General features: G+C 37.7%; 1 protein-coding gene across 1 annotated transcript in view; it reads right to left on the bottom strand.

The window, feature by feature from the left end:
• NAALADL2 (N-acetylated alpha-linked acidic dipeptidase like 2) overlaps positions 1-19,985 on the bottom strand; it is a 434,283-nt gene that overhangs the window by 168,784 nt on the left and 245,514 nt on the right. The window contains exon 6 of the mRNA XM_074912228.1: positions 12,977-13,127. Coding sequence (XP_074768329.1) covers positions 12,977-13,127 — 151 coding nt within the window. The remainder of the gene's footprint in view (positions 1-12,976; positions 13,128-19,985) is intronic.

Consider the following 19,985-nt stretch of genomic DNA (forward strand, 5'->3'; position numbering starts at 1 on the left):
TGTCTGGCCCCCCAAACAGTATAGTATTTACAGTACTCATATACTCAAAACACAATAAATCCAAAAAAAGACAATAAAAAATTAAAGATAGGATTTTTCTCATCTTAAGGCAAGACAAGATATTAAAATGTCTTTTCAAAAACTGCTCCATAGCAAGGTGTGCCTACTAGGAGACATCTTACCAAATCACAGGGGTTTTATTCAAGTTTCAGTTGCCCATTTGTGATATAATATAACCATCAGGGAACAGGTTTTGTAACAGCTTCTGTGAATGGGAACACCTCTGGCTGTTCAGAGGATAATGGTTTTTGATTTTTTTTATTCTAGGAAGTTGAAGAAGAAACTAAGACAAAGAAAAGTATTTTAATAAACATAAGTCAAAAATCATAAAGAACCTGACCCAAAACAAAACAGTCATTAAAATTCAAGAATCATCTCTGCTAGGATCACAGAGATTTTAACTTAGAAATTAGTATAGATTTGTATAGCTAAAAATTATTAAGATTTATGTTACAGCTTGTAAATCTCTTGCAGTATATCTACATATGCTTTACGATTTGTAAATCTATTATAGGATTTGCAATTCAACTTTTCATCTTACAAAACAAATGAGAGATGTAACTAAATCCTATCTTAAAGCACTGACACCTAAAATCAGGGCTTCAAAGTTCAGAATTACGGGTCCATTGTAAAAAATCAGAGGATAAAACCAGATTCTAGAAACACAGATGTGTTTTGTATAACAAGACGAAATTGCCAGAAATTCAAAAAATAAAAACTGAAGCTGTAACTCCTAGAAAACATTGTTGACTAGATTAGGACTACTACTCCCGTCTAAGTGTTTCAAGCATGCTTCTTTTCTATGCTTTGGTATGTTGTACTAACAAACAAAAATTATTTAAAAAGCATGAGTAATTCCTAACAGTTATGAAACCTACTTAAAATCCAAGGATGTCTTCCTCATTTGCATTCTGTTTTAGGATTACTTTTTTTATTAGACAGCAGTCAAGCTGCACTTCTGGGTTTCCTCCAGTATCCTGAAGCTCACAAGGTAATGCTTTCACTTTAAAAATAGAATGCTAATATTAAAAAAAGTCGTAAGACCATCAAGGGACCTAAAGCTGACAAACCTAACATGACTACAAAGTAAAATTAACCATTTTGGTATTACTGAATGTCTTGATCCCCCCTTGCCTTGTTCTCTAAAAAAACCAAACAACCCCACACCAAACTTTTATATACAACTTTTATATACAAGTCTCCTAAACACCTGAGTCACCTAATTTTAACTTAAGAAATATTCCACTCATACTATCTTCTCACAAAGCCTAGATTCTCTCTTTATAGGGAACTTTTAAAACATTCCTCAAAGTAGTCCGTGCCAGGTGATGCATCCATTTTTTCAGTGGATTAACAGCACATAATACTATTGCCCAGAGAAATATTTTGCCTCTTACCAGCAAAAATCAAAGTCATATCTAATACAGTGATTCTAGGAGGGGGCAGAGATAACTAACAAGGAAATTAATTCTTAATTTTACCTCACCTTCATTTACTACTGCAAAAAGCAAAATGGATTTTATACTATACAAAATTTACTGCTGCCCAAGTTTTAACTGCTGAAGGCTTGGCAATGTGTGGTTCAGTTCTCTCAGAGCACACAAAATATTTCTGAAAATCCCCTGCAGTCCTGGATTAAACTAGCCTTGGCAGAAATCACACAGTGGACTAGTTGAAAGACTGCTGATGCTTGGAAATTCAGAAAAAAAATTTTTTAAAAGGCATTTTAAAACATGAGTAGGCCAGCTGTTCTAAAATTAGTCTCCTTGTTATGAGCATTATACCAGAAAGGAATAGATTGTCACCACGTGTCAGCTTTAGCTGACATCTGCTACAAGAAAAAAATTTACCTCCCAAGTAGGGAGCACAAGCAGTTGTTCATTACGTATTTTGTAAAAGGTGGTCCCTATAGCACAGTATTTTAAATAAATATGCAAATCATTATATCACTATTCTAAAAGATCTATGACTTTGACAAGGTTTTAAATAACCCAAGAGGCTTCACTCTTTTTTTTTTTTTTTTTCCACTAACTCAATAGTCCCACCTGTCAACTATGCAAAATTAGCATATAAGAGGTGGTGGATGTTACACACATTTTGTGCATATTCTTGTCCTAATTGAAACTGTAACTGTTATCAAAGTTTCAAAGCTTTATTCAAATCATTCTCATACCCTAGTTTTGCACAAGAAAAACATGTCAGATAACAAAAGCATCTGGCAACAAACTGACTGTTTCTCATTCTGGCATTGTGCCCATCACACAGCAAATATTGACTGGCATCACTGTGTACAGGGCTACTCCAAAAGCACTGAAGAAAGAAGCTTTGTAAGATGTGACTGCCTCCTTGTTACAGAAATTCTCCCACATTTATGAAATTCTTTTGTACTGCACAGCTGGCCCCTGGCCATCTCTACCCCCAGGTATGTTTTCCAGTACTATCTCATTCCCAGAATGAAGTTCCATGCTTTCATAGACCAAACATCAGTGCATCTTAAATTGTTTTAGTAGAGGAAAGCAGAGAACAGCTTTGGAAAAAAACTGATGCAGTCTCTTACAGAAAGGCATCTTGCAACTCTGTACCAGCAACAGTACATCAATCTAATGTCCTTTAATAGAAAGGAGTCATGATGTCTAAAGTCACATAAAGTGCACTTAAGCAAGATGTCTACAGTGGTTCATAACATCCCACCTGAAGATCATCCAGTGGAGGTTAACCAAGCAGAGGAAGCTCCTCTTATCCATGGAACACCACTGGACATGATGCCTCCTGTCTTCCCTGCTCCAAAAGCATTCTGTAAAGCTAAATTCTGCCATACCTAAGAAACATCATCTACCACAATCCTTCCGCATCCAAACTGCATAACAAGTATAGCTTGTGCTACTGAGAATCGTGACAAGGAAACAAATAGCTTAAGAGAGCACTAGTCAGAGCAAGATGTAATATCACCCATCAGGGCAAGCCCTGATGGGCTGGGAACCCTGAGTGATGAGGGACCTCACGGATGTTACTGCGAGGCCGTAAAAATCTCAGAAAGTTCGTGGTGATGGGAAAAGGTTCATGAGGATATGACAGAAGCAAGTATCACTCCTATCACCTTCAAGAAGGAGGATCTGGGATCAGCCATGCATTTGTCCTTGGGAAAGTAATGAAGAAAATAATCTTGGAAATAATTTTGAAAAGTATGAAGGACAAGAAGGTCAGTGGGAGTGGCATGAATGGGTATAGAAAGCAGAAATGACTGGCAAGTTTGAAATAGATACAAAACTGTGAGGAGTGGCTGATAGAACACATGAATGTGCTGTCATTCAGAGGGTCCTCAATAACCTGGAGGAACAGGCTGCCAGAATCTCATGAAGTTCAACAAAAGGAAAGGCAACATCCTGCATGAAGAAGGAATAAGCCCATGCACCAGTACCCACTGGGTGATGACTGGCTGGAATGCAGCCAGGGAGAAAAGGACTTGGAGGTCCTTGTGAACAGCAAATCAAGCATGAGCCAGCAATGTGCCCTGGCAGTAAAGGTGGCCAACAGCATCCTGGGCTGCATTAGGAAAAGCGCTGTCAGCAAGTAAAGGGAGGTGATTCTTCCCCTCCACTCAGCACTGGTGAAAGGACACCCTGAGTGCTAGGTCCAGTTCTGAGCTCCTTCACACAGAAGAGAAGAGGACATAGTAGAGCAAGTGAAGTGAAGGGCCATGAACATGACTAAGGGATTGGAGCATCTGACATGGGAGAAGAGGCTGAGAGATGTGGGGTTGTTGACTCTCGAGCAGAGAAGACTTGTGGAGATCTTATCAACATGTGTAAATACTTTATGGGAAGTGGAAGTAGGTGGAGCCAGCTTCTTCTCCGGTGGTATTCAGGGAATGGAGGAGAAAATTGAAATTAAAAAAATTCCTCTTAAGCATAAGGAAAGCTATTTTTAGGTGAGGGTGGTCAAGCACTGGAAGAGGTTGCCCAAAGAGACTGTGGTATATGCTCAAAACCAAACTGGACAATGTCCTGGACAATCTGCTCTAGTTGACTCTGCTTCGAGCAGGTGGCTTGTCCTTCCACTATCTCCACAGGCTCCTTCCCAACTCAACTAGACTGTGATTCCTTTCCCCTGTGCTAAGAGCTGTGATCCCTTTACTGATGTCAGTACCAGAGACATCCCAATCACTCCATGATACGCCATGCTCTGGAGCGTGCTCTCACCGAAATCACACCCCCAATATGTGCAGACAGTTTCGACGATATTTGATGTTACCCTGTGGTCTCATAAGCTTCCTTCATGACACGTATTGTCCTTAGCCAATCAACTAAACCATCACAACAGTTTCCCCTTTCTTTTTCCTTCTATCCCCACTTCTCAGTCCCCCTGGGTAGAGCATTCTTCTGTCTCTGAAGGAAAGTAGTACATGTCTAAAAAAACCCTCTGGAAAGTACAAGCAAAATGCTTCTAAAAATTGGCCAAACCCTAACTGTGATGAATTACTTATGTGTTTTAGTGTTCCACAGAACAGTATTATATAATATGATAGTACACATTTATGTAACAAAAAAGTATTTTCCACATCTCCATTTTAGGATGATTAGGTTTTCTTCTGGGGGAGTTTCTACCTGTCTGAATGTAGGAAGAGGTACTATTATCTTTTTTATGCAGCTGTTCAATATGGTAAAGCAGTGGGATGGAACAGAGATCAAGTCGAATTAAAGATGCTTTGGTTTATTCTGGCTTGCAGTAGTCGAACTGCACTAGAAAAAATTCAATTATGAAACTAATTACATCTTTAATTGCTTAAACAATCAGCCAGCTGACTTTATGGTGCTCTTGATACTGTGCAGGTGCACTTGAAGGTGTTAAGTCTGCAATATGTAAGAGTTACACTGTCATATCCCAACTTGTGCACAGGAGTTCCAGGAGGATAAAACTCCATTGTATTACAGACATGCACAAACATATGGGAAAGTTAACCTAACTTTTTATTAGCAAATATAATTCCTTTATTAATAGGTGTACAGCTACTATCTGCTTTATCTCACTGTGAGGGGTACCAAAACCGCTTTAGAGTCATCCTGGTTCTGACATTTTTCCCTTTAGCTTCTATATGGCCAAAATTATTGACTGAACCTGACCAGAATTTCTACCTTGAGACAGCTGTATTTCTGGCAATTACAGCAGCATTAATAACTAGTACCGCCTACCAGAAATGCCCCCCTTTTACTCTGAGGTGTCAATTTTAGCAGTATGCTTGAGTAAAACACTGTCAGCTCCAAAACAGGTATTTGCTTTGTACATACAAAATAAATTAGGAAAAAGGCACAACTAATAGTGAATTGGGCCTATTACGTTCAAAATGTTCAATCACTTAACCCTTTCATCTCTTCTCTATATTTCATCAAGTTTTAATAGAAGGGAAAAGTTCAATTTCTTTAAATTTAAAGAGAAAATTGTTGGCTTCTTAAAATCCCTTTTCTGAATACAAAACTAAACACTAAATTCAGCCTAAATTCACAAACATATTCTGCCTCCCAGCAATTCTTTTAAATTAATTTAGCTCTTCATTGAAAAATCAACAGCCAGTTTTAAATCTAAGATGCCTGAACAGTCCTATTAAGAGAGAATCTTTTTAATTTTGACAAGTAATATACTACAACTAGAGTTTTGGAGCCTTCAAAAAGAAGTCCACTCAAAAGGTAACTACCTACGGTTCTAAGCCCTTTCTGGATCTCCCAACACCAGCCATACCACTGTTGCTTGCCGGCAGTGGGGAGCTGTCATCACTAATCTGGCATCAGTCTATGCAGGTGTTTCAGTTGCAGCAAAGAAATGTGTGTAGAGGCTGCAGTTAGAAAAAACCTGGAAGTGACTGTATTGGTTTGCTATTTCTATGCATGTTTTTGCTATAAACTCAGATTTCAAGCACAGATACTGCTAAACTTTCCTGCCTATCTCCTAGACACTGCTGGTTGAAAAAATCTCAAGTAACATTAGCTTAATTGGGTTCTCAATGAAAACCCCCACCTGAAACACAATGAATCCACTGGAAAAGGCTATCAAAGATACAGCATTAGAAGAAAGCACAGTAATGTGCAGAGAAGGGCGTTAAGTAGCAAATGACTGGCAACAGGACAAGTGGTCCATAAAATTGTCCTCTAGCTGACAGTCAGTTCAGAGCTTTGCAGCTTCTTAAAATGGGTCATTATATATTGCTACGTGAGCAAAGGCACAACTATTCATCCCTCTACCTTTGCAAACAAAAGTAATTCCTCTCCTCATCCATACACATAAATCTAGTAAAATATTTCCTCAACAGCCTGTCTTGGGTCTCATCTGCTTCTTAACACCACATTACGGAGTGCAAGGGAGTCCTCGGAGAACTTCCTGATGCTATAAAAGCAGCCCCCCATCCCGGATTCTCAGCCCATACAAAGACAATTGATTTCAACGAGACTCTGCAGGCACCCCGGCTTTTAGAGTAGCAGATTCCAACACACCAGCCTGACTTACAGCCATACAGTGACTGCTGTTTCATGAGCACATAATAAATTAGCTCACTTGCACATATTACATTCAGCTGAAATATCATGTCAGTAAAGCTATGGCAAGATTATTTTCAATCATGATCATGCAAAAGATTACAGAATCATCTAGGTTGGAAAGGACCCTGGAGATCATCTAGTCCACCCGTTCTCCTAGCACAGTTCCCACCTACAGCAGATCCTTAAGCTCCAAATCGACCCTACTCTTGAACACCTCCAGGGATGGGGACTCCACCACCTCCCTGGGCAGCCCATTCCAACGCCCAACAGCCCCTTCTGTAAAGAAATGCTTCCTAATACCTAGTCTGAACTTTCCCTGGCGCAACTTGAGGCCATTCCCTCTTGTCCTGTCGCTTTCTACTAGGCTAAAGAGGCTCAAACCCAGCTCTCTGCAGCTTCATTTCAGGGAGCTGTAGAGGGTGATGGGGTCTCCCCTCAGCCTCCTCTTCTCCAGACTAAACAATCCCAGCTCCCTCAGCCGCTCCTCACAGGATAATGTGTTCCAGACCCTTGGCCAGCTTTGTAGCCCTTCTCTGGACATGTTCAAGTAACTCTATGTCCTTTTTGTAGTTTCAGCCCAAAACTGAACACAGGAATCAAGGTGCGGCCTCACCAGCACCAAGTACAGGGGCAAGATCCCTTCCCTGTCCCTGCTGGCCACACTAATCCTGACACAAGCCAGGATGCCATTGGCCTGCTTGGCCACCTGGGCACACGGCTGGCTCACTATCAATCCCCCCCAGGTCCCTCTCTGACTGGCAGCTCTCCAGCCACCCCTCCCCAAGCCTGTAGCGCTGCTGGGGGTTTAGCATATTTAAATATGCTAAACTCACTTACCAGTTGAGTAGCTTCAAAAATTTCATGTGGACACCATTTAAAATGCTAATTTTTGCTGGATGAAACAAAGCAGCTTCACTGGAAAACATTTTGTAGGGAGTCAAGGCTGTTTAGTAGTTCAAAACTGTCTGAAATGTCAAAAATACTGAGGAGTCCTCTTCAGCTTCTAAGGTGTCAGGAAGTATTTAGGCACTATGTTTTCCACTGAACTAATTCTGCAGCATAAGAAGTGTCAACCTGTTGTTTTTCAAATAATTTATCACTTGTACAGTCCACCGTTTTAAATTCAGATTGCTTTATAATTTTCTTTTTGAAATGAAGAAAAGTTTTGACCATATGTTTGAATACGGCAGTTGTTAAGTGTCAAATGATATAAATGTTGCTAGCAAGCTATTGCAGTACCACTGGCAGTAATTTCTCACTTGCTCTTCTAACACTAATTGATAAAATCATTGCATTTTTATTCAAATTTATTTCTTCCTCCCAAGGTGAAATTATAAACAGCTTAATAGATGTTACCTGATATACAATACAAAGGTCCACACATCCAAACCTGTGAGCCTAAAATATCTAACTGATTTTCTCAGTTTTAAATACATGCAACACCAGTTGAAAGACAGACAGGAGGAAAAAATAAAACAAAACCCAAAAAACTCAGAGCCTGTAATTTGGTACTTAAATACAAATTTAGGTGCTTTATTGTATACTGTGAAATCTGAAGAGGCAGATTATGGATTCACATACCTTTTCAACTCTTAGTGCTAGAGGTATTATTGAAAATCTGCTGAAATTATTACTTACTGTGCTCCCTATTCAAAAGCCAGTATTTTCCAAAGATTTACCTCTCTATTGTATTAGCAGAGATTTATTTTTTTTCCTTACAGAAAATAACACAGTATATCAGATAGAACAGTGTAGTTGGCAATGATAAAGTGTGTTTTTTTTTTTTTTTATGGCAACCACTAAAATTATGTCATGAGTGTAAAAAATAAAGTGATCAAGAGTATATGTAAATATACACACACACCCCCTTCTAAATTAAAATGTGACACTGTAAGCTTTTCTTTCTCCCCAGCTTCAGTCTGCCGTTAAGGAAAATGAAACAAAATAAAACAACCCAGAAGTCTGAATGTAGACAGTCATTTTACACCAAGTTATCTTCGTATTTCATTTATCTGATGTTATTAGTGGAAAGTAAACAAAAATTTCAAAGAAAAATAAATAAATCCCAAGATCATTTCCACACCTGTAAAGACAAGCATAGAAAACTATCCTTGTAACTGTGTTTTGTTCTTTAAAAGAACAGACAAACCAAGGCTGAGGACATCTTGTAAAGAGTCATGATGATTTATAACAAAACATTTTAGAACATATGTTGCATATGCATGGTTAAAACTGTTACACAATATTCTATTTTCTTGTTGACTTATTCTCAGCTGGTTCAGAGGAGTAAAATATCATGAAGTAAAGGACAGTAAGGACAAACTCAGGTATGAGGCAGGAAGCCCATAAACATACAGAATCGCAGGGCTGACAAAAAAAAAAAAGTAGGCATACATTTTCATCACAGTATGTTCTTATTTACGCATATTCCAAGTAGTAGCAGTAGTTTCCTGTGTTCACTGCAGAAGAACTAGCTATGCTCAATTGAAGACTAACACATGACTAAAGAGGTAAATGCCATGGGCTTTTTATGATGCATATTTGGTGTTCTTTAACTTTTACTGTAATTTATCAAAACATGGAGAACAGTGTGGTGGATTAACTTCGGCCAGCTTCCAGACACCTACCAAGTCATGCTCCCTCTCCCCCTACTCAACAGGATAGGGGAGGAAAATAAGATGGAAAAGCTCATTGCTCAAGAAAAAGACAGGGAGATCACTTACCAACTACTATCACGGGCAAAACAATGTCAGCTATTGTCCATTAAAACAGATTTGGATAGTGAGAAAAAAAACAAAAAAAAATTAAAACAGGACCTTCACCATGCCTTTTTCCAGGCTCAGTTTCACTCCCCTGCCTGTCCAGCATTCTTGTCCTTTCTTAAATATGTTTTCGGAGGTACCTTCACTGATGGGCTGAGCTGAGGCCTGCAGTGCATCAACATCTCGCCAATTCCTCGTCTTCCCTGTCCCTTCCTCTGAAATCAGATCCTATTAGCAATATCAGAGGAATGCTCATGTCAATTCCTCTGCCTGAATAATGTTCACTATTCACAGTTCTAGGGACACTGAATTTCCCCCGTGTTACTGACTTTTCACCCAAATCCCTGTAATACGGCTCACATGTCTAGCTGCTAACAATGACCTGAAGCATGGACTACTTACAAATAATACCGCTTTGCCTTACTGTTGTAACTATATAACAATGCTCTAAAACAACATTACACTTGAAACTCCAGCTGATAGCATAAGATAGTATTTTGAAGCTGTTACATTTCAGCATTTTTAAGCTCACCGAATTTTCTGTGATGCTGCCTGAATTCTTTCATGAAATAATTTCTATTCCACCACTGCAGAGATAGAGATTCTATTATGAGGTACCTTATCTCAGAGGCAGAGTTCTTAATGCTTATCGCAATGTCACTTTTCTATTTACATACTAGGATTGGCAAATAGGTTCTATCCATATTTTTCTTTACTGATCCATTTCCTGTGTGGAAACAAATTTGATTTAAAATGGCTCTGAAGTCTAGCAATGGAGGAATAATATGTAAGTCTGCCATACAAAGGTAGGTGAAAGGAAGTAAGTACATCATTCAAAAAGTCAGAATAGAAAAAAAAAGTAGATTGGGGAAGTCACTCAAGTTTTATGCTATTCTTCTAAACTTTATTTTCAGGATAGTTTTTGCTACATAAGTGTCTCATCTCCCTCTCAAGCTTCTTAATCCCATATGTTTAATTCCTTGATTCCCACGCACTGGATCTGTTTAATTTCAAAAGCAGGAGGATCGAAGGAAGATTTCTAAAAATGGAGGATACCAGTCTTTGGCAATCAGAATCAGGAAGACAGAACTGATGCCCACAAAGGCTCATATGATTGTTTCAGCGCTGATGTGACATAGGATGGGGAGTCTTAAGAACAGAAGAATTATATTATCAAACCAAAGCTGCAGAAACTTTTACATAAGTGCTGTTCACTTCCCTTTCCACATCATTACTTTTTTCCCTTTAATAAAGAAAGATCAAACAAAAATCATTCCACTCATAGGTAGTAGGGATCTCAAACCCATCCTCAAGCTATTTCTGTACATTCTAAAATAATTCATATGCAGAAGTGCAGCATTTAATCTTCATGAAACAGAAAATTTGAGCTAAAACCTCAGGAGAACTCCAAAGTTCTCTCTGAACCATTACATAAACCCCATTTGAAAATGTTGTCAACTTTGAGAAGAGATCTGTAAATGGTATAATTTCCCTAAGTTTTTTTCCTAGGCAAAACCACGAACCAGTCCAATACTCTAACTCCACAGAAAAATTTGATTTCAGACTAAAAGAGCGTGAAAAACATAGGCAGCAGCATGAAGATACAAGATTCCTACCTTTTACTCACCTAGTACGAGACTAAGTTTGGATCACTCATTTTACTAGGAATTTCCCAGTAAAAGGGGGAACGGTAGTAGGAGCAGTCCCTGAGACTGTAATAGTAACAGTTCTTTTGGCAACGTGTGGAGTGCAGATGGTGTCAAAGATACGCCAATAACTTAAGCAAGAGCTTCCAATAAAATCTCTTGTAGTGCACGTTATACTCTGTGAATCAAAGTGATAGGGGCAACCCTGGGTATCTGGCACTTTTATTCTACATGTAGTCAGTTTAACTACCTTATATGCAAGCACATCCCTCAGGCAAAAGTCCACACTCCAGACATATTTGTATTTATCTCAGGTATAAGTTACCCCTAACCAAATTGATTCATAGCCTCTGGAGAAAAACATCATCACCAGAAACACAGAAATTGCTTCATTCTGATCTACCTTCCAGTGACAGAACCATGAAAAAGAGTTTCCTCAAGTGTTCCTTTGAGCACTCTCCAGATCATCATTGCATTCAATGATCAAAATATAAATGATTATAGGAACATGATAGCCTCTCCCTGCTTATGAACGCTGCTCAGAGATTTAAAACCACAGACAAGCCACACTAAGGGTTCTAGTAGAAACCATCAATATATTTATATCTCAATTTTCCATACAATTAAGCTTCTTTTTCTCAAACTGAAGACTGGAATGCACACTGCCGATGAGATCATTTACTGACAGAAAACCAACACATAAAGTTTAGACACTGAAATGGCATCTTCATGTTGGTGTATCTGTTTTAATTAGCTCCACTTTTCATGTAGGGTAAATAAAACATTAAGGAGTCAGCCAGACAGATAAGCGACAAACTGTTTTTTTCGAATAGCTCCATGAAATGAGCAAGAATAAAGCTTAAAGAGTGTTATATTTACCTCTGTAGCTCCCAGGGCACTTTTAAGAACACTGGGTCAGGTACACTGAGAAAATGTGCAATTTCTTTCCCACTGAGCTGTCAAGGCATCCATGCTGTGAATAGCTAACACCCTTCTTTGACAACAAGGCAAATATTTCTATTTTCTGCCATTCTAGTCATGAAGTATCTCAGCGTTGCCTCAGTTGATTTAGTGCCAATTCAAGTCATACTTTAGATGTCTGAGCTAGTAACTGGACCAAATATTCTTGATGAAGCCTTGCCACAAACTCACAGACTGCTGCTTAATACATTTCCAAATAGTTAGATAGTAAAAAAGGTTGTAAAGCTGAAAAGGCAGCAGAGAAGCAGAACACACATTCACTGAACTGCCAAGAATGGAGATTTAAGCGGTACGTACAATTCAAATATGCTGCTGCTTCTATTTATTGTTAACATTGCTTTAAAAAAAAACCAAAACACCTTAAACTTATAAAAGACTATGTAGTTCCTTAAAATAAATTCTTTACCTCCCACATTTTGAAGATACATATATTTAGAAAAGCATAACTGATAACCAAGTCTATCCTGGCAGAACTGAGGCAAGGCTAAATGAACATAGCACAATTATCACTTTAATAGGATAAGACACTATAAAAATTATTTTTTCTTACATCCTTTCACATTTAAATTTCTGATTACATTTCACTTACACCTATTGACCATAAGTTTCCATCACCAGTACCATGAAAGCGGAAAAAAGAATGAAAGGAAGGAATATTTCTTTCAGTAGGGACAGATCCTGTGGAACCTGTTCAGAAACCACTGGACTAGTACTTCACAGCTTTCTTTTCCCAGGGGATAAGAGGAAGAAATAAAGGTTCAGTGTGTGAATACACAAATACAAAAAAACCCCAAATAAATTATTTAGAGTGCCAAGAGTTTAGAGTAAAGCACTTCTGAGACTGAATTCCACCCTTTGAGCCATGCTGCATTACACAGCATTCCCTTACTCAGAGTTTCTATTTCAGACAGGATTTGGTTTAGTGTTTTAACTCCCACACGTACAATCTAACGGAGAATTAAAATGTGCATTAACTGAATATGCCTTGAACAGTACTTACCAATACTGGCATAACCAGGTGTCGATGGATCTCCTCCGCTGTTCAAGGAAACCATAAAAGCTTTATCGGCCAGATCTGTAGTCTTTGGTAAGTCACAAGGATCAACGTAAAGAAGAACACCACCAAACCCTGCATCTTCTAACAGAGAAAGCTAAAGGAACAAACAACATAGGTGACTATTAGCAAACACGATATCAGAAAACATTATTTATTTTAATTACTATTGAGATAGAGGCATTATCATGCATCAGGCTCTCACCATACTATGCTCTGTACAAAGACACCTGCAGTTCTAAACTATTTGTAATATAAAACCAGCAGCTATTCTTTGGAAAGACAAAATCAACCCCCCAAAAATACTAATTAAAACTCATGTTACCCAAATCATGTAAAAAGCTACTTTCAAAGCCTAACAAGAAGAAGATTTCTGACTTTTAAATGATATGTAGCATGCTGAGGAAACACTCGCTACAACTGCATTTGAGATTTGAAACTGTTCAATGTTTAGCTCTTTTGTTGTGATAGTCAAAGCTGGTGTGTCGGAGATTATATTCAGGTGAGGTACTGGCCATTATTCAGAAACATACACAAAGAGATACAAGCGGAGCCACCTGTCTCCCTACTCATTGGACACTTGCTAGAATTACAACCCCAACATGTCTTCATGCGATATAAATACCATCTTGAAAATGCCTTAGTTTTGAAACTAATCTTATTAAAGCATCTTGAGCACATCTTCCATATTTTCCATACTATTAACAATATGACATTCCTGCTTAGTTTACCTCTTCAAGGACATGCATAAGTGTTTACAGCACATACTAGATGTTTGCATACACTATCACCAGTCTTCCACAGAACTTCTGGACACCATTATTCTTCAGTTAAGAGAGAAAGCAAAAGGTGTTTACAGGATTTGGGGAAAAAAAAAAAAAAAAGGCAGTCTAGCTTACTCAAACCTTGGAGTCTGTCTTCCGTCAGACAGATAGCTTTTACTCTCTCTCATCAGAACATCACAGCTTGAGTTGGTAATGGTAATTAGCTTTACAAAAATCTATAGATTTGGTGCAGCAAAATCAGGCAAACTTCCCCAAAGTCAAGGACAAAAGCATCCAAGCACCATTGCATAGATCAATTTTGACTGAAAAATCTCAGGTTTTCCCTTTTATAGAGAACTGAAAAATAAGGGGATTTCATTCTGAAAAAGATGAAATGAAATTGTAACGTAGGAAATACTCCAATGAAATACGATGACCCTTCTGTGTAACGCTCTGCATATTTGGAATTGACTGAAGACTACAGTGACACTAAACTATATTAATTTTTCAGACATAAGTAATTCTGGTATTTAACAATTATTTTACTATTCACTATGCTCTACTGATGACTTTCCAAATGGCTCCAAATGATCTGAGGAATGTCTGCATGTATATGATGTTTGTGGCCTACACAACTCTGATTCTGTAGGAAGACGAGAACTTGTTACTGTATCTCTGTCTGTGAGTTCAATTGTTCTTCTCTTTCTGTTTTTAGACACCTCATTTTTTTCTGTGTATATAATGTTTCCAATTTATCTCCTAGCTGTTGATTTTAAGGAATGTTTATGCATAGTGCTTTGTGACTTTACAAGTATGTAAATTACATGAATATACAACATCCAGTTTAAGCCTCAAAAGCATTTGATGTTTAGTTCTGCTTTTCTTGAAAGACAGAAAAAAAAGTATAAAAATAGCAGCCTACAATTTGCCATTTTATAAGTAAACATACCTAATATTGTGATTTGCCAAGATTTTGACACAAAAGTCCAAATTCAGATAAACAGATGCAAGTGAACCTGTTGAATCACTTGTGTAATCTTATGTATTTTATTCAAACAAGCAATCCCTAGATGAAAAGGGAAAGTCTGTCTGAGAGAACTCTATTCAGATGAGTATGAGTGTGCAGAATAAAGAATGTGACTAGCACAGATGTTTAAAAATGTAAAAGGTTAAAATGTATTACAGACCCTAAATGTAATGCAGGAATAAAAATTTTCAAAATGTTAGGTTTGTTCATTATTGTATGGTTCTCTTTTCAATTCATGTTCAGCCAGGATTTGATTGCACAATAAAAGGGGTGGGGCTACTATATGAGAAGCAGGACACATGACAGTTAAATAATGTAACAACCAGGATTTAAAATGACAATTCTCTTTTCTTTTCCTGCATCCATAACCAGTATGTTTTTATTCTACTCTAGTCTCACCGAACAGAATAGAAGATAGGAAACAGAGATGCAATCTCCACCTTGAAGAGAGTTTTAAAAACTTTTAAAGTAGCAAAAATCACTACTAAATTCCTCTGTTTCACCAAAAGAAGGTAAATACACAGTTGTTATTCACAAAGCACAGCAACCACTGCTGCCATGGCTACAATCTCTAGTAAGGAGTTGTGCTGTACATGTGAAATTATAAAACAGCTTTCAGATTTCAGCTATAATTGCTGCTCTTTAACTTTCCTAGAGTAACATCACAACTATGACAACAATAAACGAGTATTGTTGCTTCCATTTTAATCATAAATAAGTCAATACCTTTACAGACTTAAAGCGCCCTAGCACAAACAATCTGAGGAAGGTACTGAATGCTTTTTTACATGGCTAAAGATTGTAGATTAAGCCCTTCAAGTAAACTGGGACAGATCTATTCAAATCAATGGATTATTTTAGATTGTAGAACCAACTAACAGCAGAATTTGCTCCTTGTGGTTTTGGGTGTATGCCTCCTCCACCTCCCAAAGTCACAAACATCTCAGAAAAAAAACAGAAACAGCAGAACACTTGACAAGAAAACAGACACTGTTGCCTGCTGTTAACCCTTTCATTAATTATGGCTGCTTAAATCCTCAGGTTTTAGAGTCACTTAAAAAAAAAAAAAGTAACTCTTTCAATCCAGTATATTAAATCACCCCATAAAACATTCTGGGCTCAGTTTAATCTAATGTAAGACACTTGCTGCTCTATCAAAGGCCCTGTTGTGTAACTGGGGACAGATTAGCCTTGTAAACTCTATGCACCATAAGGCACCATTAAATTGCCTTTTGAAGATGATGTGGCTGAAGCAGTGAAAAGACACGCCTTTATTTTACTCAGAGAGCTTCTTATATAATAAGGTATTGCTTGAATGTAAAGTGCAATGACTATAACATCACTAGCTTTAGATATACTAAATGGGCACCCTGATAACACATTCAAGTTTCTGGTCAGGAGAGCAAGATAACTGATCTGCAAGAGTAAACAAACCCAATTCTTTATACAGGCAAATTACAATAGTCTGAAGAACTTGGGTTTTGCTCTAACAGGAAAACTCAAAGCTACTTCTCCATTTTAACTGCACCATCTCTGAATGTTGCAGAGAAAACATTATTCTTTTGTATTGGCACATAGGTAACAGAGACTAGGTCTGTACTCCACATTTGAGCCAAGCTTTACGGTTGGGCTTTGGCCGCAAACCTCCTGGCAGATAGGCAGTAGGTCAAAAGTAAGTTGAGCACAACTTTTCACTGGAATAAAGAAGCAACAAGAAGCAGGGGCCACTACCTGTCACAGCTGACTCGTGTTTTATCTCACCTGGGGCTAGTGTGCGCCTGAATGAATGCTTCATCGGGGGGTTACCTTAGTCATCTGAATGCAGGAACAAAGAGAGTGACCATCACCTCTCTATATGCAACTCCAGTGTAATGTAGTAAGAGCTGTTCTTAAATGACTAGTTATAACCAGCTAAGCAATGCAGCAGGTAGTGGCCTCAAGCTGTATTTGTTATCTTTCAGCTGAGAGCAAAGCCTGCCTCGCTGAAAATCTTTTCCCCTGGTCTCCTCAGCTCAGTCTCTCCTTGCACCTCCCAAGCATCAAACCACACATGAACAATCAGGTAACCAGGCTTCATTCTTGTCCAGAGAGTACATTGGACTGGTTACCTGCTTAACCACGGAGCCTCAGAAAGATTAAAATCATGCACATTGAACCATGTAGCTGTTTGAGAAGGGCTCTCACTTTCCAGCCGAAAATAACGCCTGATTGCATCAGCACTACTCTGGTGTTCTGTTCATGGGAGCCACATCTTGGAGTTGAGTTTCAACTGTCATTTCTTGGGCAGGGAGCAGAAAAGTATATCACACTTTGGTGTCATCTGTATTACACCAAGTTAGAGTGCAGATATAGCTAAGAAAGAGCTTCTTAAACTGTTCGCTCAGTGCTCCGAACACCTTATTTTTTCTGATCCAGAAACACCCTAATGGCTTAAAGACAAGGAAATGATCATGCCATCTTTGCTCTCCCTTTAGTTGATTCCTAGTGATAGTTCTGTTTACAGATTATTTATAAAGTAGTAATGCGTGATCAACTGATGAGATACATCACATGGTATATTCCTAAACGCAATAATGTTAATGATTATGAATGCATCAGAAAAAAAAAGATGACACAGGTAACTGTGGATTAGAACCACCTACTAATTACATATTAAAATTGTTTCTCATTATTAGCAGTTCTTCCTGCTATATTTGGAAGTGGTCCCAACACACAGCCAAACTTTCTGCAAATTTTTTGCTGTGTCACTGTCTAGACATTTCTGCATCTTTGTGAAACTCCTTTGCCATCAGTCATGGTATTAAAGGCACAGACAGCTGCAGGTTTGCGGTTTGTCTTTCTTCTGGTGAAGGTTATTTCTTCTCTCTCCCCTTTAATTCTCCCCTAAATGTTATGCTTTATAAGGTATGACACCAGCCCCATTGCTGACAAATACTGCCTCTGTAAGACTTTTTTAGTCTGCTTTATATGTTTGTCTGTTTATGTGCCTTGATCCACAGTAATGACTGAACCACTGATTAGCTGGCACAGAAGACTTATTTCACAGGACAGAATATCTCAGTGTATTCCTGCAACTTTAATGAAAATGGGATACTGAGTAGACGAGAGGCAGATCCTGCTAATGTACCACACTGAGAAGACATTAATAAAAACTGGAGGGCTTACTCCTTAATGGAAGGGGGGAAAACCATATAAGAAATCACAAGAGAGTGTGACAGATGGAAAAGAATACAGAAACTTGGATCACAAATGAGACACCACAAAATCCAACCTCAAGAAACAAAGCTGTGAAAAACCTGTTCACTAACCAATGGAACAAACCTGTTCTTTTATGGAACGATACATTATGTAAGATAACGCAGTTCAGCACAGGACATGCTGGCTTACAATTCTATATATAATAAGAGATTGTCATCATGGAAGATTCTATCCTTACTCAAAACAAGTAGCAGTAACACTGTGTCTGGAAAAGTTAATTTAAAATACAGCAACTTTGAAATGCATTTCACTATTTGTATATACGCTGATGAGAGTTTTTCAGCATGTGATAAATCAAACTCTAGTGCTGGGAAAAAACCGAACCAGATCATTTTACTATAGGTTCCCTTCTGCTACATTTTACTTCTCAATACAAGGTTCAATAAAAATCCAGCGACATTTTTTTATTAGATCCAATTCTGCTTTCAACTACAGCACATAAGCCTTCAGACTTTCAATTATTATGTAATGGTTAAAATGTATCAATAAATAAAACAATATAAACTAGCTGCACAATGATATTTAACATTTCTCCTTTAGCTCATTATCATGTATTTTCAATACTATGCTAATACTATTTAAAAGCCTATATTTCAAAAAGACCTTTAGCAGATGATGTTGTCTTCAGACAAAAGTGCCTCAAAATGAAGTTCTCTTCAGAAGGCATTCACGTGCATGTATTTCACGTTATTGGAAGTGTGTATCTCAGCTGGATCCTCACTCCTGTACACAGATAACTTACAGTAATAGATAGTTAGGCTGTTCATTGAACCTACTCATGTGGTTTTGAAAGCCTTTCTACTGTATCACCACAACAAGGCAGAAAGAGGCTCTTGTGTAAATCACAATCTAAGCAATTATGCCATACTGACATACTGCTGTCAGTACCATGAAGACCATATAACCAACCTTTTTGAATTTATTTATATGAAAACCTGGAAATTTCAGTCACAAGAATTGAAAAGGAACTAAGACACTCTATAGAGGGGTGCCTTTAGTATACCAAGGCACCAAAGCTTTAAGTGGTGCATTAAGCAAGCATTTATCTTTTTGCTTAACTCTTATCACCAGTTTTATTGTAAAAAAAAAAAAAAAGTATACCAAAATATGTCTGGCAAAGTAACATAACTCTAAATAAAAGAGATTAAACATACTTTTGCTACAGACACTTAGAGAATGCTTAAGTGTGGGATTTTAAGCTTAATAGGGCAGTTTAATTCCTTAAATCTTCTTAAATCTCCTCAAAAAATCACAAAAATTATATTTTACCCAATATGTGTGTTCATGTAAATCAAATCACTGCTCATTAGATAATAAAGGTCTTTAAGTGTCAGTTACTGACAGTAGAGCAAAATTCATACTGGACCATGCTATTATTCTAGCATACGACCTCTCCCATATAACTTCAGGGCAAAAGTCTTCATCTTCCTAAAGCCAGATTCACAATTGTACTGTTTATTATGAGTGCATTCAGGTGCTAACACAGTAAAATCTGGACATAATGCATTCATAAAATAAAAACTTAATGAATATACCTGCTTATGTGCTGATTGCCTGTATATAATTATCATCCCCTTTTCTCTGCCTCTTCTAGGTAATCCACACAAAAATGCACGCAGAATTTTATATTCAAAGTCAAAATACATACAGAGTATTGCAACAAAAAACCATTTTAAAGTAAAAAAAACACATTTTAGTAAAAAACCCAATATACAATATTACAGATATATTAAAAAATACATACATCTATTAAATATTACGGTTTAACACCAAACATTCATAAAAAACTTTAGAAGCTGTATCTCCTATTGTCATTACACTGCACTGCAATGATCAGCATTAATTAGACAAGTAACAGCAACCAGTTTTTAACCACTGCATTTTTCAATTCGTATTGCAATGTGCA

The sequence above is a fragment of the Athene noctua genome, chromosome 8, assembly GCF_965140245.1.
Source record: "Athene noctua chromosome 8, bAthNoc1.hap1.1, whole genome shotgun sequence".
Classification (NCBI taxonomy): domain Eukaryota; kingdom Metazoa; phylum Chordata; class Aves; order Strigiformes; family Strigidae; genus Athene; species Athene noctua.